Raw genomic sequence first — 27,026 nt, 5'->3', positions numbered from 1 at the left:
CTCACATGAGCAGAGTAGAGTGTCTGGACTCAGCCTCATGTTGTCCTTCTCCTCTTGCTCCCACAGACCTTCAGATGAGCTTGTACGTCATCTCACATGGTCCTTGGGTGTGGGCCTCTGTCCTTGTATCTGTTGCGGAGGTGTCCGCAGTTGGAATTGGTTCTTGCTCTACTCTCTTGGCATTTTTTTGTATTGCGGTAACATTGATTTATAACATTATATAAATTTCCGGTGTATATCATAATATATTTCAAATTCTGGCAGATTACAACATGTTCACCACCCAAAGACTAATTACAATCCATCACCACACCCATGTGCCTAATCACTCCTTTCACCCTTCTCCCTCCCCCTTCCTCTCTGGTAATCACCAATCCAATCTCTGTTGCTATGTGTTTGTTTGTCATTGTTTTTATCTTCTACTTATGAGTGAGATCATATGGCATTTGACTGTCTCCCTGTGACTTATTTCATTTAGCATAATACCCTCAAGGTCCATCCATGTTGTCACAATTGGCTGGATTTCATCATTTCTTACGGCTGAGCAGTATTCCATTGTATATATATACCACATCTTCTTTATCCATTCGTCCCTTGATGGGCATCTAGGTTGCTTTCAAGTCTTGGCTACTGTGAATAATACTGCAATGAATATAGGGGTGACTCTTACCATTGATAATGACTGCTGGCTGCTTCTGAAGCTTAGCTGCTGGCTGGATGCCAAAGCTCAGCTCATGTGGGTGCTACTGAGATTCAGGTGTGTCTGTCGTCCTGTCTCTGGCTTTAAGATGTCACCTCCAGTCTTTGCTGTGACCTGAAACTTCCCTGGGCTATGCCCTGAGAAACTAAGTACAACTGGCAACTGCTATCCTCTACCAACCCACTCATGTACCTTAGGATGTCCCTCAACCCTCTCTAGTTGTTTACAACACACACGCACGCACCTTCACAGGCACACACACCTACACACATGCACACACAGGGCTTCCATCCTGAGTGGGAGGTTCTGGGATTCTAATGCCAATGGCTTGCTCTTCATCTCTCCCTCCCCCACCTCTACTGCCCCTTCCCAGAGGGGAGGCCCTTCTTCCTGCTTCCCTACACCAACAAGGAAGGCAACAAGAGATCTGGTTCCTATTACTGAATAAGTAAATATTTGGTACCCATTGTAGTAATTACTCATGCAATTATAATATGATCTGTCTAATGCTATTACAGTAGAGCAAAGTGATAATAACGATGATTAACATGTACCTAGCACTGTTCTAAATGGTTTGCGTGAATGAACTAATACATTATTTACAACAAGCAGCTGAAGTATGTACTGTTATCATCCCCATTTTAATGAGGACACTGAGGTGACCTGCCTAAGGACAAGCAAGTAATTAGTGACAGAGACAGAGGCAGGATGGGAATTAGGCTCCAAAATCTACACTCTTAACAACTATTATGTGGAAAGGATGCAGAATCCATAAGATTTCAAGAATAAATAAACACCAGGGCTGGCCCGGTGGTGCAGCAGTTAAGTGTGTACGTTCCACTTTGGTGGCCCAGGGTTTGCCGGTTCGGATCCCAGGTGCAGACGTGGCACCACTTGGCACGCCATGCTGTGGCAGGCGTCCCACGTATAAAGTAGAAGAAGATGGGCATGGATGTTAGCTCAGGGCCAGTCTTCCTCAGCAAAAAGAGGAGGATTGGCAGCGGATGTTAGCTCAGCGCTAATCTTCCTGGAAAAAAAAAGAAATAGATAAATACCAAATGGAAAAATACTCCAGGCATACAGAAAAGCAAGACATATTCAGCAAAGAGTAAGATATTTGGTGTAACTGGAACTTAAGTTGTGAGAGCAAAATGTCAAAGCATGAAGCTGGAAAGGGAACTTGGGGACAGATCCTGAAGCACTGAGTCTACCATTGCAAAGAGCTTAGGATGTGTCCCATACACGTCTAGGAAGGACATTTTGTAGATGAGTGACATGAACAGAATATTTTTTTAAAAAAAGGAGGGTCTGGCTGCTCTCTGAGGAATGAACAAGAGAGGAGAGAGATTGGTGCCAGGGGGTCATTTGGGAATCTGCTCACTGATTAATTCATTCAACAAACATGAGGTGGCTTGTATACCAGGAATAAATATGAAATGGTACAGATCCAAGAATGGATGGATTATGGCATCCAGGGCTCGCAATTTAGTGAGGGTGACAGAATGTAAACAAACATATACGCATAATAAATGTCCTTGTAGAGGAATACAAAAAATGCACCACTGCTACCAAGGCTTAGCTCTCTCTAGAGAGCACAGGGAAGGCTCTCTGAGCTGGGTGCAAAGGCGTGTTCCATGGAAACTGGAAACACTTGGAACGCAATTAGGTTCCTTTCAGTTTGGCAATAAACTTACGGATCCCATGCGCCTAATGTATTACAAGTTCTTAATAAAAATTAAATATTTTGCATAGCAGGTATCTTAGTTGACCATGTTTGTTGTACAATGAAATGAGTATCCAGCAACCATTGCTTTAGAGTATTTAATTTACTCCAAAACTAAAAATAATCTGTTTATTCAGCAGATTTTAAGACTCATAGGAGACAGGTGATGTCAAGTATCAATGTGAACCAAACACAGTCCCTGTCCTCAGGGAGCATCCAAACATATCCTCAGAAACCTTGTTGCAGCTGAAACATGATGGCATAACAGTATCTACAAAAGCGGCCATGTAAAATTAATAACAAAAGGCAGCGAGCACAAAGTCTAGAGAACCCAGGAGCAAAGAGAATAGGCTATGCAAGGAATTTAGAGATAAAAAGAGCAGAATTGCAGCCAACACCCTGAGTAGCAATGCTTGATCTTCACTAAAGAAACTGTCTTAACACGTGAAAGAGGCAGGGTTCATCGTAGGAAGAGAAATACCAATTCCCCAAATTGTGTAATGAGAAGAATGAGAATGACCCTTTCACTCTGTGTGGTTTGGAATTTTCTCTGTAACCTTCACTGAGTTAAAGGAAACACTCTTTATATCACATGCTAGGAGGTCCAGACTTTCTTACCAAAAAAAATAAAACAGAAACGTTTTAGAATCTCTGCTTTGATATTGTGATTTAAGATGCTTGTTTCCAGAATTACAACCTGGTGTACAAATTGTATCTTTTTCCTTGTGTTGTTGGTGTACGATTCCAAAATGTCAAAATAACTTAATTGTAAATATCATGTTTGCTAAAAAAAAGTACACAGAGGTATGTGGTACAGGGTTAAACTCTGAAGCAGACATTCTACGAAGTAGATAATATGTTTTTCATTAAAAACTGGCAAAGATTTTAGTTAATAAATGCAGTAGCAGTAATTTTATGTCCAGTTATTTAATCAGCTTATATACATATTTGTAGTCATTTTATAAACTAACTTGTTTTGTGTACTCAAATACATTTACTTTTAATAGTGCTTTAATAAAGATGAAATGTTCAGCATTTTATGTTTTTAGCCCCTAGATTTATTATTATACCACACAAACCCAAAAAGATGGTGTCGTCATTTTCTATAAAGATGTTCTGACCTACTTGAAAGTCCCCTGAATCCCTGGCAGACGTTGATGTGTGCCCGGCTTTAACCTGTGAGCTCTCTGGGCTCAGCGTTCTGTGTCCTTCACAAATGACTTCTGTTCTTCAATCACTTGAAACAAAATGACAGCAGCACCAGAATAGTTTAAGAAAATGTTGGCATACCCAAAAGAAGATATCTCTTCTCTACAAAGGGAGCAGAGCAAAATCTAAAGAATACAGAAAATATAAAGGAACTTGACTGGCAATTGCGGTTTATAAAGAAGTAACTTAAATAATGAAAATGGCAGAGGGCTCCTTTGCAATTGTTTTATCACGTTATCTAATCAATCCCTTCTGTTGCCCAGGCACTGTTCTCAGCTTTTTCTATGTATCAATCCATAACATTCCCTGTGAGGCGGGGACTGTTATTGTCCTGTTTTACAGGTGAGGAAACTGAGGCATAGAGAGATTGAGTAGCTTGCCCGTGTGCATCTGCTGGTAGCAGAGGAGCTATGACTCCTCTGTGGAACCAGAGCCCTTTGCCCTCCTCCATCAGACCTCTCTCCTTACCGACAATCTACAGCACAGGTCAGCAACTTACCTTGCCTGGGCCGACACATGAGCAGGCCACTTGACGTGCATTTTAGAAATTTGGTGGCATTTCCCCCAAACCTTTCACACTGACTCCTCCATCTATGACTACCTCCTTGAAATGGCCCATGCACCAAAATTACCTCTCCTCTCTTTTCACTTTACCCAGTTACACAGTCCAATTCTTTCAGTACTTGGAAAGGAGTGATTAGATTATCTAATTTTAGTTACAAGTTGAAGCATTTCAAAAGGTGTTTTGTTTCTAAAAAAAAAAATGAAATAAAACCTTAATTGGTAAATTCTTGGAGATATTTTTAACAATAGAGTCTTCCCAGGTATCTTCACCTGTTCATGACCCTCCTCCCACCCACCAAATTGCACAGAATGAAGAATAGATTCACAGATGTGAAGGTTTGACAGCCCATGCGCAGGCCTAGCAGGACTCGGGTATTTGGGAAAGAGGAACATAGTCTTTCTAAGTGATATTAGGTCTCTCTTCATGAGAATGTTCAAGTTTCTTTGTAAATATTCCTATCCACTGAAAAGATTGTTTTTATATTGCCACAAAACAATTAGTGCCATGACTTGTGTTTTACAGCTTACATATCTGATTTCACATACTTTGTCAGTTTTTGTATTTCCAATAATTATCATTTGTTTCCCCTATGACAGATCAGTGGGGCATTGAAGCCATATTTTTCCTTAGTATGAAGCTCATGAACACTGGTTGTCCTTTATGATTCTCTTAGCTCCATGATCACCAAGTCCTTCAACTCTCTGTTCTCCTCACTGAGGACAGTCCTCACAGGTTTTCTTGAGGATCTTCTGCCTTCATACTCTTACAAGATCATAATCTTTATGAAAGGACTCTGAAATCTGCCTTGCTGGTATTGACCCTTTTCCAAAACCCAAAATGTGTGTCTTAAATCTTTGGGCACAGCCACCCAGAGGTTTCAGAGTCTACATCTCAAATTGAACTGATGGCCTGTAATGTGGTCCCTGTCTGAGCCCTCGGATTCTGACATCAATGTCATTTCACCTGCCCCACGTGTTGGAAACCTAGCTGTCATATATATTCCATCATATTCTTTGTTCTCCATGTCCAATTAATCAACCAAACCTGTAAAATATCCTTACAATTTTTCCTCACTTATATATATGCTCCTCTTGTCGTTTTCAACCCATCTTCTAGTGCCAACACCACAAATCAGGCCCCTCTGCTATAGTCTATTAGCTGATGATTCTACCCCTAAGACGTTCACTCCTATATTTTGATCTTCCCTAGTTGTCCTGTACTCTACTGTCAAGCTATTCTTTCTTTAAATATATATATGGATACATATATAATATGTATGTGTGTGTGTGTGTGTATATATATATGTGTGTGTGTAGGCAGACACACACACATAGAAACACACACATCAACTCAAAATGGATTAAACACTTAAATGTAATACCTGAAACTGTAAAAATCCTAGAAGGAAACATAAGGAAAATTTTTGACATTGGTTTTGGCAATGAATTCTTGGATATGACAATAATTTCTTGGATATGACACCAAAAGCACAGGCAACAAACAAAACTAGACAAGTTTTTGTTGTCTAGTTTTGTTGTGTAGCTTTTGTTGTCAACAAAAATAGACAAGTGGAGCTACATCCAACTAAAAAGCCTCTGCACAGCAAAGGAAACAATCAACAGCATGAAAAGGCAATCTATGGAATAGAAAATATCTGCAAACCCTATATCTGATAAGGAATTAATATGCAAAATATGTAAGGAACTCCTACAACTCAACAGCAAAGAAATAAATAACCTGATTTAAAAATCAGCAAATGACTTGAATAGATATTTTTCCAAAGAAGACATACAAGTGGCCAACAGGATTATGAAAAGGTGCTCCACATCACTAATGATCAGGAAATGCAAATCAAAACACAAGGAGATATCACCCCACACCTGTTAAGGTAGCTCTTATCAAAAGGTGACAAGAGTTGTTGAGTATGTGAAGAAGAGAAACTCCTGTATACAGTTGATGGGAATATAAAATGATGCAGCTGCTGTGGAAAACAGTATGGAGGCTCCTCAAAAAATTAAAAATAGAACTACCATATGATCCAACCATCCCACTTCTACATACATATCCAAAAGAAAAGAAATCAGGATCTCAAAGAGATGTATGCACTCCCACGTCCATTGCGGCATTGTTCACGATAGCCAAGATGGAAACAACTAAAATGTCCATGGATAGATGAAAGGGTAAATAAAATGTGGTATATATGTACAATGGAATATTATTCAGCCATAAAAAGAAGGAAATCCTACCATATGCAACAACATGGATGAACCTAAAGGAATTATGCTACTGAAATAAGCCCGTTTCAGAAGGACAAATACTACATGATTCCATTTATATGAGGAATCTAAAATAGTTAAACTCATAGAATGGTGGTTTCCAGGAGCTTGGGGGAGGGGGAATGAGGAGATGTTGTTCAATGGGTATAAAGTTTCAGTTATGCAAGATGACTAAGTTCTAGGCTATTCTTTCTTAAATGGTTATTTAATGGTCTCATATTTGAAAATTATCTTTATTTGTCTCATTGCCTAAAGTATCCAGTCCAGACACAGTGGGCACAGAAGGCCCCTTCCTGCCTCTTCAACATTACCTGTCTCTGGCCACTGTAGCCTCAACTAGACCCTCTCTCCTGACGCTTCCTTGCCCAGTTCTCACCTCCGCACCTTTGCCCAGGGATGTTCATCCCTTCTCATCTTGCAAGGCCTATCAAGGTCCCCCTCCCCAATGAAACTTTTCCCTTTTACTCCAGCCTGTAACTCTCTTTCTTTTCTCTAAACCGGGGCTTCTTCCTATATAACCTTGGTCTGTACCCCTTATTTGGTGTTTAGTCATTTTCTACCTTGAAATTTTACTTAACTTTTTGTGATTGTATTACTTTCTTTTCAGGGAATAGAGAGGGAGGCAACATCATTTAGCACGTGTTATCTTATTTAATCCTTACGAAAACCCTGGGAGTTAGGTATCCTTCTGCAAATGGTGAACTAAGGCCCAGAAAGACACAGTAACTTTCAACTAGTCAAAGAATTTAAAAGGGATGGAGTTAACTATATTCTAGTGACTGGTTTAAACCTAGATCTGCTTGATTCCAAACCCAGGCTGCTCTCCATAAAGGGAATGTGTCATTAATTCATTCTTTCAGTAAACTGTTAATAAATAAAATGTCAATCCAAAGAAATACGTCATTCTTTCTCTGAACACACTTTTGGCTTTTTTCCTGCCTACTAACTATCCCCATTACCCCCTGACACTCAGCACATCACTGTAACTAATTTAGTGGTTCAGTGCATTTTTCGCTTTAGTTTCTTAGGTGAAATTTGATTAAGAAATATAAGAACTCCTGCATGTAAAGAACTTTAATAAATTTGTGCTTAATCCCTGCAAAATATATACATAGCAAACTGAAATGTGGTTGTAAGAGACAGCCAGTACTGCTATCATAATAATGTCATCTTAAAATTGCTTCAAGGCCTTAGCTTCACCTGAATTATTCTTTCCCTAGATTCTTTAGTTCTACTTGTTTGGTTGAGTGTATTAAAGTTCACAGTACGTTGTCTAATTCAGGGACAGTTTTTGCGAAATAATGCCGTGTTTTACAGTTAACACCAGTGGTAAAAATCACAAATAATCTATTTCTAACTGTCTCAGTTGATAAAATTCTGCCAGGACTTCCCAGGCTTGTTATTGTATTTCTTGCTTCTCCATTTTATGAACACTTGTTAGCCCAAAGTATAATTATTCCCTCTACTTCTCACAAAATTATACTATTTTCAGCATTATACAGAAATGTGAAAAAAGAAAGAGAAATTTTGAAGATGTATTTTAATATGTATTTTGCTTCTTTTTATCCCCTTTGGTTAAAACAATGCTATTTTAAAAGTTTGAGGAAATGCATTTAACTTCATGACAGGCGATAGAAAGTGGGAATGTTCAAAGCTATAGAACAAAGGATTTCTTCTTTATTTATTATACTTGAAAGTATCACTCATTGACTGTTGCACATAAGCAGACCATTCCTGGATAGTAAAGGTTAAGTGTGCATAAATTCCAGATCTGCTTACAACTGACCTTTAGCTGTCTTGTTAGCATTTTTGACAAAAACTAAAGTTATTCCATAAAATAATTTGACTCTCCATTCCCAAGTCCGTATTTGTTACTCAGTAATTAATATCTTCCAGCCAGATAGAGCCATCAGTATTTGTAATGAAGCAGCAAGCCATCAAGACAGTGGAAAAGGTGAGCAGGTCAATGGAAAGGAGCCCTGGGAGTGGATTCTCACTACTATAACCTGGGATGTGGTCTGAGGCATGTCACTGAGCCTCTTAAACCTTCAGTTTCTCTCTTTAAGAACAGAAAATTTGCCTTGAATTTATAGATTAATTTGGGCAGAATCACCATCTTTATAAGTTGGAGTCTGCCCATCCAGGAGTACAGTCAATATATATATTTATTCATAGAATACTATGCCTATCTTCCATTTATGCTTAAGTCTTACATATGATTACATATTGATTGTTAGTTTTATTACCAGGTACCTCTAAGGATTTAGTCTGCTTCATTTCTTGCTATAGTGAACATTTAAAAACATATTTTCTAAGTGGTTTTTTAATGGCACATAGGAATTCTACCATTTTTAGTGTGTTGATCTTTTATGCAGCAATTCTTCTGAACTCTCTTACTAATTAAACTTATTTGTAGATTCTCTTGGTGGACTATGTGGGTGGCCGTTATATCTTCAAAGAACAAGAGTTTTGTTTCTTCTTGTCCAATCATCATACATATTTTTCTTATCTTACCACATTAGCTGGAACCTCTAGTACAATGTTGAACAGAAATGATGATAACAGTCTTCCTTTCTCCTTTCTAACCATGGGGGGGATGTTCTTAAAGTTTCACCCAGTCTTATCAATCTGTTCAATTTAATTATGATTGAAGTTCATAATCAAAAGGCTTATGATTTTTAACATGTTGCTAAATTCAGTTTGCCTCGTACTGTATTTGCATACAAGGCATTTGGACTGTCATTATCTGCTTTCAGTGGCAAGGTTATGCTAGCCTCATGTAGTGAGTTGTGTAGCTTTCCTTCTTTTTCTATTCTTAAAAAGAGCCTGGATAGGTGGACATTTTTCTGTTCTTTTAAGGTTAAGTAATTTCATTGAGATTCAATTTTTAACATGATGTTATTTCTTTTTTTTTTTTAAAGATTTTGTTCTTTTCCTTTTTCTCCTCAAAGCCCCGCAGTACATAGTTGTATATTCTTCGTTGTGGGTCCTTCTAGTTGTGGCATGTGGGATGCTGCCTCAGCGTAGTTTGATGAGCCGTGCCATGTCCGCGCCCAGGATTCAAACCAACGAAACACTGGGCCGCCTGCTGCGGAGCGCGTGAACTTAATCACTCGGCCACGGGGCCAGCCCCAACATGATGTTATTTCTATCAGGATTTTCTTTTTGATCTATGAGACATTTTAAAATGTTTTTAAATTTCCCAATGTATAGGGGTTAAAGTTTGGCTATCTTTCAGTTAATCATTTGTTATCTTATTTAATTTTCTTCAGAAAATGTGACACATGACATAGATATTTTAGAATTTCTTGAGACTTACTTTGTGGTTTGGTACTCATTCAGTTTTCTAAACTATCTCATGTATGCTTGTAAAGAATGCATTTTATCTAATTATTGAATGCAAAGTTTTATGAAGGTCCATTAAGTTGACCTTATGTCTAAAATTTATGTCTGGATTTCCTATTTAAAAGTAAACAAATTATAATAATTTAAAAAACTAGTAAAGGAAAGTAAGAAGAAAAGGACCAGTGCACCAGATATTAAAGTCTGTTAAACAGTTGTGATAATTAAATCAAAATAGTACTGGTTCATGAAAAGAATTACCAATGAAACAGAATAGAAAGTTAAGAAATAAGGCTTTACAATAAAGTGATACTTCTAGTCAGTGGAAGACTATTCATTAAATACATTGGGACAACTGGGTAGTGACTGGAAAAAAGTCACAGTTCAAAGCATACCTCACACCTTACACCAGGAAAAGTTACAAATTTATTAGTGACTTAAATTTAAAGGAAAGAAATCATAAAAGTGCTAGAATAAACTATCAGAAAGTGTCTTTTCCAATCATTTCTGTTCTTTTTGCTACAAAATGAGGGAAAACCTTTTCAATGATGACTCGAAATTCCAAACCGGTCAAAGATTGATAAATTCTAAAACATAAAAAATCTACATGGCAAAAGAAAAATTTGAAACTCCTATTACACACGAAGGATGAATCTCCCTAATATAAAAGGGTTCCTGAAAAAAACAAGGCCAGAGCCTCACTAGAAGAAAAATGGCATAGGATATGAAACTACAAACCACAGAAAAAGATATATGAATGGCTTTCAAAAATATCTTCAAAAGGTGATTATTCTCACAGTAAGAGAAGTGCAAATTAAAACAACACTGAAACATCATTTTACCTATAATATTGTCAAGAATCAAACTTTGATAACATTCTCTTTGGATAGGGAACAACAAAACAGTTATTCTCATTTTTTGTTGAGAATATAATTTAGTACCATCCTTAGGAAGCACCATTTGGCAATATCTATCAAAATTGCAAATATTTGTATCCTTTAATAAAGCAATTCCTTTTCCAGGAATTTATCCTTCCTCATACTTATTATTTCTTTTTACCATACCTTTATTTTCTGCCTTTCTCTATATTTTGAATGTGACTCTTAATAAACAAATTTTTAACTGAAGTTATAAAATTTTTTTGAGAATCTGTCGTTTCACAAGAGAAGTTGATCCGTTTACACTTAGTATGATTACTTATATATTTGGATTCATTCTATGTAGTTTCTCCTCTCCTTGTTTTTTCCTGGGAGCAGGTGGGATGTTCAACCAGCCTTGTGCTGCATCAGTAGAGCTTTATTCATTCCCTCTACTACATTCTAGTCTCTTGGAAGCTAATTTTATTTCTATTCTTTCGGTGGGTATCCTTGCACTTTAATATGCTTAATTAATTAAGTCTAGACTTAATCAATAACTTTATCTTCATCCCTATCAATGCAATGACCTTTCTTTGACTCAGATCACCTTTCTCTCATCTTTTCTACTTTTCTAGTGTTACAGCTTTGCTTTGTAGCCCACTATAATTGATGACGTGATTTTATTTTTATAGCCAGTGTTTATTTAGTCCTATCAATCTGCTCAACAATTTGTTTACTATTATCTCTTGCATCTCATTTCTTTGTCATGTGTTCAGCTTACTTTTTAGTAAATTATATTGTTTGGTTGGCGCAATGATCCCTGTGTGAAAAACAAAAACTAAAACAAAATCCTCTCAGTCTTGGTCAGATACGTGCAGTTTGTCTTTATTCTGAGTGGTGGTTTAGCTGAGTGTTGCACTGAAGATTAACAGTTATTGTTCTTTCAGCATCAGGGATTTTCACTCTGTCTTCTGGTCTCTATTTTGTTAACAAGGGATGTAATTTCAGTCTAATTTCGATCTTTTATACGTAATCTGTCTTTTGTTTCTAGTTGCTTTTAAATTTTTTCTTGACTTTGGAGTTTTATAGTTTTTATGAAAAGTGTCTACGTGTGCATTCACTCTGAAGATTCAAATCTTCCTTCCATGATGAAAGATGCCTAGCCATTATTTCTCCACTCTCTATCCTCGCTGGAACTCCCACAAGTCACGTGTGCGAGCATCTCAGGCAGGAATTCTCTGCCATCCCTTCCGTGGCCTTGCTTCCCTGTGTTGCCCCCTCCTTGGCCCCTCAGTTCTGTGATGCAGACCCCTAATTCTCTTTTCTTCTGTGGCCAATCTGTTATCCAGCCAACTACTGGATTTTTAAGTTAATGATACTGTATATATTTTTTGAAGTTGTATTTAGTTCTTTTTAAAAAGTGAAATATGCTTCTATGTTTTGAGCATTTTTAAAATCTTTCTCTTCATATTTTACTCTGTTATTTCTAGTTGCTAGTCCCGGAGCTCATCCTCATGCTCACTGGTCTATTGAGTCCTCCTTATGTTGACTCCATTACCATGGTGATTGGTAACTTTGAGCTGAGGTTGTGTTTTCTGTGGCAATCCCATGTACCTGGATTATGCAAGCATTAACACTTTTGCATTTGCCTTTGTCCAGGCCCCAGAAGTTTCTTTTCAATGGTCTGGGAACAATTTTTTTTTTGCCTAATTCCTTGACTGCAAATTTCCCTTTGAGTTTTTATTTCTCAGAGGAGATTTTTCCCATTGAGAGCTTTGTCAAACATCAAGATCTCTTTTTTTCCCCACAAACTCCTGGGAAGAGAGTTTCTAGTCCCCTTTTCAAAGGTGGGACAGGCCTTCAAGGCTCCTCGTTATATCCAGGAACCTGAGTTTACCCCTCTTCTCTTGCCAAATGCCCTGTTTTCCTGAACTCCTGTGACATTAAAACCTCAGTCCCAGGCTTGTGATTTGGTCTTTACCTAATACTCCCTTGGGTCACACAGCATCTCCTGGAGCTCACTTCTGTGTCTCAGGTCTCCAGCATCTGAGGATTTTCTGAGCTCAGCTTTGCATTGAACACATTTTGGTGTCTTTTAGACTTTGTAGCAGTTTAAGTATCCACATCAGCCCTGTCTGTCATCTTGCCTGAAATGTCCTTCTTTTTGACACTAAAGAGCATTTTTCATGTTCAAAGTCTTCTTTTTGCACCAAAATCTCATGTACTATTACATGATTTTAATTGTATATTCACTATCACTGAAAAAATGTAAAGTGACATAAATTATATTTGGTTATTCATCACAACCGCATCCACACACATTTGAAAAAAGAGAAGCACATCCATGTTTGAAATCTGTTGTGTATACCATCCTCAGACGGTGCTTACTGCCTATGTAGTTTGTAAGCCTTCTTGCGGTAACTCAACAGCTGCTTCAGGGGCTGAAAAACAATAAGTTAAAGCTTGATTTTTAAAATGTGACAACAAGTCTAAATGAGGCTATGGTATATTAATAAATAATTAGACTTTTTCAGGTCAATTTGTGATTTTTTTAAGCAAGATTCTTAGGAATTATTACCTGAGCCATAGTAACGGATAGTTGCAATGATATGTTGTTTGTTTATTGAAGCCAGGATACAGAAAGTATAAAAGTAAATTTCTGATTTGAGTTTTTTTAATGAACATCAGTAACTCACTGTGCTTCTAACTTTTACAGAACATATTTGTTGTGGGGATAAAATGTTAAATTTAGTAGACCAGATCAAGTTAGAATTTTATTGCTTCTGACCAAACGTGACCATAAGATTTAGAGATCAACCAGTAGGTCCTATGTGATCTTTAAAAAGTTACAAAACATAAGTTTAAAAACACAGAGATTCTCTGACTAAAAATACTTGATGTTTCTGGAGTTAATATCCAAGTAGTCAGCAATCAGGATATTAGCCTGTAATTTTAGCTAATACATCTAAAACACCTTTTCTTCTGTGTCCCACTTCACACAGCTTTCTTTTAATTCTAGATTTCTTGCATAAACCGTGAAGAAAGATTGCCAAAGTTTCTACAGTTTGAAAACTAATATTTTCATGGCAATACTAAAGAAATATAAGGTGTAATATTTATTATTGAAACTAGTTATCTTAAAAGCACAACAATTTACATAACTGGAAAAAGGGTTATTGCTAAATAAAACATAAAAATGACCCTCTTAAATCTAAATGAACAGAAGAAGCCAACAATTTAGAAGAACTTTAGGTGGATGGTAATTAGTCTCTAGGTGGTGAATATGCTGTAGTCTACACAGGAATAGAAATATAATGATGTACATCTGAAATTTATATAATGTTATAAACCAATGTTGCCTCAATTAAAAACAAAAGAAGAACTCTAAAGGATAGTAGTCACCATGTGACAAATACACACAAAGATACTTGAGAGATCTCTTAATTTGTCTCTTTCAATTATGGTGTTAATCTTAAATTATTCTGAACATCTAGTTTTTTTTAAAAAGAAGACCTTGTTTTATTATTACCAGCGTATTAATTATGGACATACATTAATGTGTTTGCTTTTGATGATACTGTAAAAAACAGGAACTTTTCCTTCTAAAGTTTTAAAAGTAGATAGAATAGCAAATTAAGCTTTAAATGATTTCTAGGAAAATGAGAGTAAATAGAAGCATCAAGAAGCCCATCTTATTGTCTATTAAAATTCTCCTAAAATTCCTGAAATGTAAATAATCACTGCCATCCTAACGGAGAACACATAGGATTTTATTTGTAGAATATGTAATTCATAGAAATTTACAGACTCCTTCATGCTACGACCCTCTGTGTGCTCTGCCCTGGTCCCCAGCCTCAGCTCTGGAGATGGCCATTCATCATCTGGCCACTGTTCTTTAGCTGAGGATACTTCTCAAAGAGTTAGCACAGAGGACAGATTCAAAAGGTCAGGATTAAAATTCCACACGTGCTTATCGAGTATTTACCTATTATGTGCCAAACATCCTTCAAGGCAGTGACAAGCTCCCTGAACAACAGAACTTAAGAAGCTGCAATGAATAAATGATAAGGGCTACAAAGAAAATCAAACCGGGTGATAAGCAGTGATAAGAGGGCCTCACTGAACTGAAATCCAGGTGCAAGGAGTTGCCCGTGACTGAGAGGTTTGGAAAGAAAGGGAACGGTGCGTTCAAAGAGAGTCTCTCAGGCGAAGTGAGGGAGGCCAGGCCAGTCTGAGGACCAAAGGCCCCAGTGTCTCCAGAGAACAGCGCTCGTAGGAGGACAGTGTGCAGTGAAGGGACCTGTGGGCAGATCAGGAGGCCCTGGGGAGAGTCGATCAGGAGCAACAACAGGTCAGGACCCACATGTACGGAGAAGGGAAGTAGGAAGGCAAAAATAGAAACAGGGAGATCCGTTGGAGGCTGTTGCAGTAATTCGGGTAAGGCAAGTTGGCGGCTTAGGCTAAGCTGGTAGTGAGCAAAATGGTGACAAAGCAAATGAAATAAGGACTTATTTGGAGTTGGAATCAATTGGATTGCTGATGGATTGAACACAGGATTTGAAGGAAAGAAATCAAGGATGACCCCCAGTGTTGGGGGTGTGCTGTCAGGAGGCCCAGGAAAGACAGCTTCACAAGATCAACTGTGTCTTACTGGGGAGAACAGAAAAAGGAATGGACGATTAGACAAAATGAAGGCCGTTGGTGAGCTGGGTAACAGTAATTACAGTGAAATGGTGAGAAGTGTGTTGAAGAGAGAATGGGAGTGAGGACACATAGACTCTCTTTACCATGGAAAGCAATGTGGAAATGACGTGGTAGCTGGAAGGGACTCTTTCAGAAAAAAAGAAAAATACATTAAAGAAAAGCCAGATATATAGTGTTAAAAAAACAAAACAAATACACACACACACAAACTCCTGATTATAAATAGAATGTAAGAAAATTTCCCAAGGACTAGGTCAAATTCATCAACTGAAACAATATTATAATTTAAAAGAAGGATTCCTAGAAGATATGCAAGCAGAAAAGAAAGTTCCATATAAAAATGTCACCCTGTAGGAATTGAAACAGTATCTACAGTGTTTAAAGAAGTTGGTGACCTCAAAATATAATAGTAAGTTGTTATTCCATTGTTAAGGCAACAGATCTGCAGTGATAAAGATATGCCAAATAACTGATAAACAGGTCAGAAAAAGAATTCACAAGAGAATTTTTTGAGGGAAAGAACTGCTGTGGTCTGTGAGCTAGGAGGAGTGAAGGACATAGAGATAATCTTTTTCTTTCTCAATCTCACTCAGTCTTTCATTCAATTTTTCTGTCTCTCGGTTGCTCTCTCTTTTTTTCTCTTTCTTTATTCTTTCTCCCATTTCTTTCTTTTTCAAAATCTTTGAGGAGGAATCATGCATATGCTCAATATTTGTTGTTTGAAGACATATCATAAAATGGGAGCAGGAAAAACAAATCCAGCTACGAATTATTTAGGAAAGACACTCTTAGATCATAATGTCAGAGGAAGAGTGGAAGTAAAAGCATAGAAAAAGATAAATAGATGAACTAGTTATAGCAATATTAGTATTAGATTAGACTAAGATAAAGAGGATAAATACATGAGGATAAATGGAATTCACCAGGAGATTAGAGTAATGACGAATCTTGATGTGCCTAACTACATGGCCTGAGGGCAGTACCATGTCCTGCAGCCAGACTGCTTGGGTTCAGATCCCAGCTCCAGCACTTACTCGGGATGGACCTTAGGCAAGTTATTAAACCTCTCTGTGCCTCAGTTTCCTCATACTGAAAATTGGGATACTAGTAATATCTACCTCTTAGAGTCGTTATGAGGATTAAATGAACTAATACATGTAAGTATTGACAACAGTGTCTGGTATCCTCAACATGGGCATATTGATTATTGATGTTGTTAGTATTGTTGTCCCAAACCACACAAATAAAAAAATCAACAGCATTCCAAGAAAAAATTGGCACGTCAATGATCTTACTAGGAGACCTTTAACTTGCTTCTCTAAGTAAGAGAAATATGTTTTCAAATGTTTGAGAAAGCTGTAGATGGCTGCAATAAAATTTTTAAACAGGCTGTCTTATCTTTCAAATCACTGAAAAAAAAAGTCAATAAAAAAATCTACGTAACAAAACTGCAAAAAGTAAATGAAAAACAGCAAGCAGAGACCAAAAAATAAGATGACAGAAGTTAAACCAGGCATAGCCATAAATGTGAATGACTTAACATGTTAAAACACAAAGCCTTAGATCATGTTAAACTACAAAATTTAATGATTTGCCACTTATAAGAGACATTTGTGAAAGTGCCACAATAGGCTAAAAGAAAGAATTAGCAACACATATCAAAAATGTAAATAAAAACACAGTACAGGTGACACTTTTATTATGAAGTTGAGTTACAAGGTAAAATTACAGATGACAGCATTGTACCTTTTGGAGCTGAAGGATATAGCAATAAATTTTTTAAAGATTGTACAAAATAATGTTCTAAAATGTTTCAAATACACAAAAATCCTTGAAAAATCCATTAAATGTATATTCCATAAACTTTTACTATGGATAAACTTTATGAATATACAAGGAATATAAAATAAACTGATGTCTGTATATACCTCCATCTGAGATTCGTTTTCCAAGCTCCAGTTCCAATAGGGCATTTGAACATTCCACTCTTGACTGCTTACTTCCTTGGTTGGCTGGGCAGTTCATGAGAAGACTGGAGACAGATCTCCTGCTTGAGGAACTGTAGGACATTTCATTCACTCAGATTCACAGTAAACACTCAGGAATGTGGTGGGGTTGTTGCCAGTTACTCATACCCAGGAGCATGCAGGCATGTGGCTAGGCACTCCAGAACCCTGGAAAGGAGCTGAAGGATATAGAAGCCTCCTAATGTAAAAGAGAGTTTCTCTAAGGTCTTGATAGGCTCCTCACTTAATTATAAGGGGATAATTAGAAGCTCAGCACATTCAGGAGGACTTGAAAACAAGGGAAATTGGCACCCCTTACTGGGGATGCTGAATCTTTTGCTCCGTAGGTGTGTTGTATCTGCAATCTGAGTCTGTTGACTTCTTTCCATCCATGATATCACCATCACTTCTGTCACCTTGCAAGTGGTAAGTCTGGTCATGTATACTCTAGACAGTGGAGGACTCAGCTAGAACAAATCTCCTACATGTGGACAGCTCCTAACACGTCATCTCTTTGCTCAACTCAGGAATTTTAGTTCCCATCCCTCTTGGTGGTGCTGAATGCTATTGCAAAGGTTTGGACAGGAGATCCTGGAGGCGTTATTGAGGGTGAAAGATACAGAAGTGGAAAACGGATATCTCTCTGCTCCCAGGAGAAACAGACGAGCGACTTGGGATATTTTGATTTCGAAGTGTCAGTGGTCCATTCAGGTTCAGCCCATCGTCTGTCTTCTCCATTTTTTCTTGATGTCATCAACACCCTACTTGTCATCCAGGCTCCAGGAAACTGTCACAGAATCATGTTTCACCCCTCACTGTTATCTTCACAAGAATATATTAATGTGTATTCCCTATTAGATTCCTGTTAGAAATTTGGATGCTAATCTCTTTTTGACTGTTTTTTTTTCATTTTATTCTTGCATCTATCTGTTCAGCGTACATACTATGAAATTCTTGTCTTCTTTTCAGGATTGCATTTGTGCCAAATGGTAAAAAATTAGCCCAAAACCCCAAAACAAATATCAAAATGCTCCCAATGTAGATTATTTATGATTTTAATCTGTTAAGATTTTGAAGGTCAATGATTTTAACTCACTGCTAATAGATTGAAGATATGATGACGTACTTCAGGTAGTGAGATGAATGGTTATAAAATCTTCCTGAAGTTCTGAAGAACTTGCTCCCCCTAATTGGTGACAGCTTTGTAGCTGGTCCGGCCACCCTTTGCCCCATTGTTGTTTCACACAGCTTTTCTTCTCTCTCCTTTCAGGTAGAAATTGAGAAGCTGGATTACCATCATTATCTGCCTCTGTTTTTTGATGGGCTCTGTGAAATGACATTTCCCTATGAGTTTTTTGCTCGGCAAGGAATCCACGACATGCTGGAACACGGCGGGAACAAGATTCTTCCTGTCATTCCACAGCTCATTATCCCGATAAAAAGTAAGTGAACAGGTGAAGAAGCGTCCCTCAGTTTATATGGTGCTGCTTTTCGACAACTTGCTAATTAAGTAATAAAACACAGCAGACTAAGGCTATCCCCAGATTTTGGGGGAAATTTTTAATAAATTGACTTACGGGACTAGACACCCCAAATCTCCCAATATATCCCATCATCGATACTGCACTGTGGCTTAGCCACATAAATAAACCAAATTACATGGGGTTTACACGAATTTAAAATGCTTCATTGTAATGACGCAAGCGTTAACATTGATTTATACATTCAGAAGTGGATAAAGGTTATGCCTTCATATGTATACACTGACACTAACTTCCAAGTTCTTTATGAATGACATTCCTAATTTTTAAATTACAATATAAACACAATTATTTTTAGTGTCTTTTAGGTAGTAGGATTCATAATTTTAAGAATAAAACATCTGGAATGGAGAAAAGATTAATGTTATTGAATACTTGAGATTTTTAATCTATGATAGGTTACCCAGGGGGACTCTAGAGGAACACTGTCACTGGCTTTATCTGCTTGTCTATAAATGGGATTATGCTTCCTTTCTATGGCCAAACTATTCCAGCATGGGTCCCTTTGGACCAGTCATCAGAAAGCAGCCCTCTTCAAAAGTGTTTCTGAGGTTTTCATTTCTCAGTGTGACAGCTTCTTCTGGCTCTGGAACAAGCCTCTTAGTTGCTTCCAGTGCAGTCTCCTCACCTTGCTGTCACAGCTGCTGATGACCCATGTAATAGATCTACCCTACTGAGACAAGACTCTGGGAGGGACAGCTGGCTTCTTCTCAAGTCCAAATGGCCAGGCCTGGCCCTCTCGCCACCCACCCTCACCCCCCAGATTCTGCGAGCACCAGAGTTGCTGACTTGCACTGCTGTGTTGCTGCTGCTTCTGCTTTGGCTTTGTTCTTGCTGCGGATCGAAAGCAGAGGGTTGGTGCCTCTGAGCACCTCGCGAGTGGAGGAAACCTCACCCTTTCCCAGCCAGAGCTGCCCCAGGCATTTCACCCACTAGATCTGGGCCCAGCTGCCCCATGACTTCAGAGGGATGAACAGGTCCCTGCCTCCCCAACGCCATATCCGCCTCACTGCCTACTCCAGGGTGAACCACTTCCCAGGATGATTGGCAGATGCCTGCCTAGTCTCCTAGGATCTGGGGGAACCCTACACTCTCAGTCTCAGGGGTTCTCTTGCCATGCAGCTTGACCAAAACAAGAACAAAAGAGGTCAACATCAAGTCACTTCCCAAAGTGTGGATTATTTAATCTTATTCATGATGACTTTTTTCTTGATTTGAATTAAGACTCCGTTAGAATTCTAGATCTTTGGCAGTTCCACTGTCACTGTTCAAATTGAATCAACACTGAGACTTGCTCTCATGTCTTTGGGGTTTCTGTAAGCAGTCCTTAACTGACCACTCCAGATTTCCACGGTGACATAGAAAGTGAAACCAAACAAAAGGACACTGCTACCTGCTGTGACAAGTGACGTGGAAAGAAAAATGACTCTTTGAAAGGGACTTTATTAAACAGGAGTTTCTCTTTCCCCACATGCATCAGCTGAGTGAAGAACTGATCTTTAAAGCGCTTCAGGAAAGATATATAATTCTGAGCCATATTAAAACCTTTTCCCAGTGTGATTTATTCTCTCTAACAGGTCACAATTTTTGAGCACGTTAAGGTCTACTTGAGATGCTACGTTTTCTAATGGATGATGTACAAGTTTTATTGATAAACAAAAAAAGCCCAGAACATTCTCCCCAGGAACTATCTAGAAAGTACATTTTCCTTTTCCTCCTGCCTCCATCAGAATAACAGCAATCCCCAGAAGCCTGTTCTTTTCTTTAAAATAAACTGTTCGTGTTGGTGTCACTGCCTTCTCATGAGTCTTTCCCTCATGTCCCCACTGAAAAAACTGGAGGGCAGAAAGAGAGTTTCTAAGTAATATTCTGATTATACTGTTTACAATAAAAACATACCAAATTAGAATATTGTAAGCCAAGGTAAATTGATTTTCATTTTTGTTTGATCTGTATTTTGAAGATATTTAAATGAGTTCAGAAAGAGGTGATGCATTCTAAGGACAAAATTTACAGTACACACATACTAGAGGTCATTTGCTGATGAGTGAAAACATTATTAAGAACTGAGTAAACATGATTTGTCAGGGAATGTTAACTATATATGAATTTGATAATTTAAGGTTCTAGAAGCAATGAAAATTTATCTTGGTAGATACCCTTGCTTGCCTTCCTGGGCTTCTGCTATTATATACTGATCCTGGATCTAACTCAGCTTGCTTCTTTTCAATCTGTTTACATTGCCAAAAGCCAAACTTTTCTCAGGAAGGAATACTGACTAACTATATAAGATCGTGCACAGTTCTGGCACAGTGTGAAAAATGTTACGTGCATAAACTAAATCTTTCAGGTGGGATTCTGGAATGAGGCTAATTGATCTAGAAGCAGGCTGATGCACATAATTGGCGTAACACATAACAGCTGTGTGTACCTTACTTTCAAGCCATACTATTAGTATAATTTTTACTCTCTCCAGGGGCAAAAATTAACCTCAACATTACCAGCTAGCGGTTCTTGAACAGCATTTCCCGAATTCTAACTAATATCTATGAAGGCAAAGCAAAACATATAAACTCCCTTCAAGGCCAAGAACGGGCATTAGCTGCCTATCTATTTCTAGAATCTTGGGTTGATTGCAACTAATTATAAGACTGATAAGAGTGAAATGAGAAATGGACACAGTCACTGGCTCTAGGGTTTGTAATATGGAAAAAGGTAAGAAGATAGTTTTCTTTCTCCTCTCTCCTTAGTTCAGACCTCAAATTCAATAATAACCCTAACATCGTGCGTCTAATACCTTGTTCCATTTATGTGCTTTATGGCACAGCTACGTTTGTCCCCCTTTCCCTTCCACTTTCTGATTTCAACCTTCTTGAGTTATTCTGGGTCATACACTCCAAAAAATACCAGTATAAAGTCATCAGGGTTGGCAGTGGAGCACTGATTGCTGAGGTCAACAGCAAAATGTTGTACTCGAGGATGAGATGAGAGGAGCCTCTTAGTAATCTGAACCGTGGATTGTAGATTTTCACTTACTCCATCCACTCAGGAAAACATAAGTCCGTCAAAATCCAACAGAGCAATACCAGGAAAAAGCCTCCAGAAGCTTCGCATATTAAACTCAGAAGGGGATTCCAGTAGTGGCCCGGTAGACAGAGAGGCACCAAGAGCAGTCCACAAACTCTGTGTTTGGGAATCTCCCTCCTCAATAGAACAAGAACAATAACACAGCCACATGGGACCATTCAAAAAGGTTCTTACACACAGAGAAGGAAATATCTTGAACAATCAGAGGAAAAGAAAACCTCAACAACATTTAGTATGGGATCCAGAAGAATCTTGTAGGAATTTGTTTGCCATCCTCAGGATTCAGGAAGTTACGGCCTCCATAATACAGAAGCAGAAATCCACAAGAGGAGACGAGACTCAAATGAAAATAAGCCAATGGTGAATGAGAGAAAGGAAACTAAAGACGCCATCATAGAATTATCACCCACACACAGGCATAGAGAATAATCCACTGCATGACATCAAGTTCTCCCTCAGAAAAGACAAGCGTATAAAAATAAGATTAGAAAAGAGTACAAGTGGAGGACATAGGACACAAACAGGGCTAAAATGTATAGAGATTCCCAAGAGAAAACATCAAAACAACAGGAATAGAAAGGATAAGGACAGAAGAGATTGAAAGAAATTTCATGAGACGAAAAATATCCCTTATTTTTCAAGTACAAAAGGCTCATTGCAAGCTAAAGAAAATCAGTGAAGAGAGACCCATATCTAGGCACATTTTGTCAAAAAGTTTAAATTATAAGATAAAGAAAAACCTTTCAAACATATGGACAGGAAAACAAAAAGGCTACATGCCAAGAAATAACAGAAACGGGGGCCGAGACTGATTGCAATGGCAGGTTCTAGACGTGGATGGGATGGTTTTTAGAGACCTGGGGAAGAAACAGCTTAGGTGCATTTCATCCTGGTCATATGAATAAAGACTCATGGACTCAGCAAGTGTCAATGCCACCTGCCCGGCACACAAAAGGTTACTGAGGCTGTGCTCCAGCTATCAGAGAGCAGAGCAAGAACCCCAAAATGAAGCAGTCATGAAGAACCCCAAAATGAGGATGTCGTAGTTTGAAAAGCAATTAGCATTAAGAGCCACTAAACCTGGAGTTAAGTTTAAACGGTTCATAGAAAAAAGTTTCAAAACTGCATAAACTGTCAAATAATAATTTTGCAGTAATTCATCTAAAAACCCCCAGAAATTGTGTATAAGCCTTCAAAATCAATGGAGAAGATAACAGTAGACAGCAAGAAACTGCTAAAAGCCAAAGGCACAAAATAAAGTGAAAAACTGGAAATCAAATATATCAGATACAAAAATAAACTTGTAAATTGGTTCATGAAAAACAAAATCTGTATATAAACTCTCTTTCTATATATAAAAAAATAACACAAATGTTTTAAAGACAAAAGATATATTTGGACAAATAAAAACAAGAAGGCAGGAGTAGATGTTTTAATTTTGGGAAAGTAGAACTTAACGTAAGAAAGTTTCAAGTATGTAAAGAGGGTTGATTTGTATTGATAAAGATATTCACATAAAAGATGTAATTTTCATGACTCTTTGTGCGAACCATAACGTGTTAAAAACAACAACCAGCTGCTCACTGATATTTTTTGCCTCTGGGGGAAAAATAAACCTCTTGACTGAGAGACAATAAGACGCTGGTCCTTGCTCCACTGCCTGACCTTCAGTTCTGAAATCTACCATCTTTACCCATCCAGAGTGGACAACCTTGCTTCCCCATATTCAATGTGCATACGAGTCATCTGCAGACCTTGGTAAAACGCAGGCTCCACATCAGTAGATGTGAAATGGACCTGAGGTGCTGTATTTCTAACAAGCCCCCAGTTGCTTCTGCTGCTGTGGGGTCAAGGTAAGGCTGACCGGAGCTGAGATTGTGCTTAGACACCTTCACAAGGTGTCTGGGAGGGACACCCAGACCCTCCCACAAGATCCTGGGCATGAGAACACGGTAGGGGATGAATTGAGAGGAGATAAATGAGTGATCATTTTCTCTCTTTTATTTAGGGAATTAAGAGATGCTGCTTAATTTATAATGTGAATAATTAAAAAATATAACTTTAAGTGTTTAGGCCTTAAAAGTAACCAGTAATAGATTAGAATAGATGGTATATCATATGAAGTACTGGGGAAAGAAAAATAAAACACCGTCAATAAGGCAAAAACAAACAAAAAGCCGAGGTAGCGTGTAAAAAATAAAAAACAATAAAATGACAAAGGAACACCAAATAATATGTTGTGACCGCAGATAAATGGGAGAGATGATCACTCATCACAAGCAAAAAGTCTTGGTTTTGGAGTTTCTCTGACAGATTGTTCCCAGCCATATGGTTTTGGTGGAGACCTGCCAGTCACCCAGAAATGATAAGAATTTAACTCTCTTCCACAAACTCGCGTTCTTCTGCCTCCGTCCTTTCAATATAGTTGTGCCACAATTTTGGTTAAGTCAATAATCAGTTATTACACTGCTGTGATCACATCAATGCTGTTCACTGCAAATCACACTTCTGCTATGATTACATTTCTTTCCTTAGACAACTTGTTTTTCTTATCAATGATACTTGCCTCTTGTTTTCTTTGCTTGATTTGTATATATTTACTTTTTTTCCCCAAATATTTCAGGATCCAGCAAATGAATATTGTTTTCCAGATGTTCATAACATCAGATAATCTATTGATTTTTCTTTGATTTTTGGAGACATTTGATCTTGCACCCTCCATCTTTCTGCTCCAATCTGGACTAAGTGGCCCAACACTTCTCTTACTCCTCTTTCCTATTTAACTTCTTTTTCCTTAGCTGTTTTGCTCATCATTTTTATGGTGCACATCTTTTAGTGGTTTCCTGGAAGTACAAGAGAGGTGTATTTTTTAGTACTTGCGTATCTGAAAATTCCACCATCACACTTGACTTTTAGTCTGGCTAGACTGAAAATCGTTTTCATTCAGAATTTTGCGGTTGTGTCTCCATTGCCTCTCGAGTTCTTACATTGGTTTGAAAATCTTGATGCTGTTTGAGTTTCCAGTCATGTGCTGTGGCCTGTTTCTGCCAATCTCTGAAAGCCTTCTGGATCATCTCTTACCTCCGGTGATGTGAAATTTCATGTTGATTTTCTTTGATGAGGCTGTATTTTCGTCCATTGTCCTGGGAAATTTCAATTTAAAGACATTTATCTTCCAGCGCTAGAAACTTTTCATGTATTATTCCTTTAATAATGTTCTGCCTCTATTTTCTCTTACTTCTCTGTAATTCCTGCTAATAATGTATTGCACCTCATGGGTTGATTCTCTAATTTCTTTATTGTCTTGCTCACAATTTCCAACTTTGTCTCTGAGTTCTACTTCCTCAGAAGTTTCCTTGACTTGATCTTCCAAAAATTTGATTATTTTGTTATTATTATAATTTTCCTTTGTTCTTATTGTTCCTTTTTAATAGCGTTTTGTTCTTTTGTGAATACATTATGTCCCTTCTCTTATCTCTCTGTGAATATTTGTTTCAGGTTTGTAGGATTTTTGTGTTTGTGTGTTTTTTCTTTCTCTTTCTGTCTTATTATATCCTTGCTTCACTCATTCAGTAACAATGAACTTCCTCTTTACTGGCTTTTAAGACTTTCTTTATCCTGCATATAGATCAACGGGATAGTATACTGGTTGAGAGTGCAGCCTATGGAATCAGACCACCCAACCTCAAATCCTGGCCACACCGTTTGGTCACCATGGGACCTGAGGCGAGTTGCTTTATCCCATGGGGTATTGCTGCTTGATCTATCCATAGGGATAATATTATGCATTTATATTTTCTCTCTTATTTATTAGGTCAGCCAGTGGTTTCTATACCTTATGTTTTGTATCTTTTTTAAAGGACTTACTTTATTTCTGTTTGTTTATAAATTTTGTGTTTTTTTAAGGAAAATTAGCCCTGAGCTAACATCTGCTGCCAATCCTCCACTTTTTGCTGAGGAATACTGGCCCTGAGCTAACATCGGTGCCCGTCTTCCTCTACATTGTATGTGGGACACTTACCACAGCATGGCTTGCCAAGCGGTGCCATGTCTGCACCTGGGATCTGAACCGGCAAACCCGGGCCACCAAAGTGGAACGTACGCACTTAACCGCTGTGCCACCAGGCCGGCCCCTATAAATTTTTGATGTAGTAGATTTATTTGTTTTCCTTAAGTTTTTTGTTTATTTTGCTTTTGTAACTTGTTGGGTTACACGTGTATTACTTTTATTTTCGTTATCCCTCATTTGGTAATCACAGCATGTAAGCCTATAATTTTGCTTCTGTTTTGATTTAATTCCATTCATTTTGCTCTGTTTCTCCATGCCACTATACTGTAAATAGTTTGCATTAGTAGTTTTGATGATTTATTTGAACAAAGGTAATACATTAAAATTTCCACTTATTTAGAGATTGTTTTCATTGCTATTTTATTTGTATTTATTGCTTTATGACAAGAGAATATGCCTTCTCCCTAATTACATTTCATTTTGGGGAATTTGCTGAGATTCTTTATTAGGTTCTAAGAATGCTCAATTACTGTCATCATGCAGGCTGAAAAGAAAGTGAATCCTCTATACAATATAGATCTTAGTATATATTTATTTTATAAAATGTATTGATAATATTATTTAAATAATCTACATATTATTTTCTTTTTCACAATTTATTAAGTCAAAAACTTAGAAAATTGCGATGTTTCCCACTACAATAGCAAGAAAACCACCACAACTGATATGTCTTGAAAGCTGTCAGTGGGCTACGTGCTTTCCTGGAATCATATCACTCAATCCTCATAACAGCCCTAAGAAGCAGCTACTATAATCCTCATTTCACAGACGACAAAACTGAGGCACGTAAAATTCAAGAAATATATCCATGTCATACAGTTACCAAATGGTAGAGTCAGAATTTGAACCATATCTGGACCTCCCAAGGTGCATCTGTTCTTTACCAAAACTCAGTGCTGCCTCTACCACTGCAAATGACTTTTTTTTGAAGCACCCATAGAACATTT

At 37.8% G+C, this 27,026-nt stretch overlaps 1 protein-coding gene across 1 annotated transcript in view; it reads left to right on the top strand.

Annotated features, from left to right (window-relative positions):
* PACRG (parkin coregulated) overlaps positions 1 to 27,026 on the top strand; it is a 459,238-nt gene that overhangs the window by 224,501 nt on the left and 207,711 nt on the right. The window contains exon 3 of the mRNA XM_070603192.1: positions 18,653 to 18,824. Coding sequence (XP_070459293.1) covers positions 18,653 to 18,824 — 172 coding nt within the window. The remainder of the gene's footprint in view (positions 1 to 18,652; positions 18,825 to 27,026) is intronic.

Source organism: Equus przewalskii, chromosome 32 (assembly GCF_037783145.1).
Source record: "Equus przewalskii isolate Varuska chromosome 32, EquPr2, whole genome shotgun sequence".
NCBI lineage: Eukaryota > Metazoa > Chordata > Mammalia > Perissodactyla > Equidae > Equus > Equus przewalskii.
Note: the sequence above shows the minus strand (reverse complement) of the source record. Positions and strands in the feature narration are given on the sequence as shown.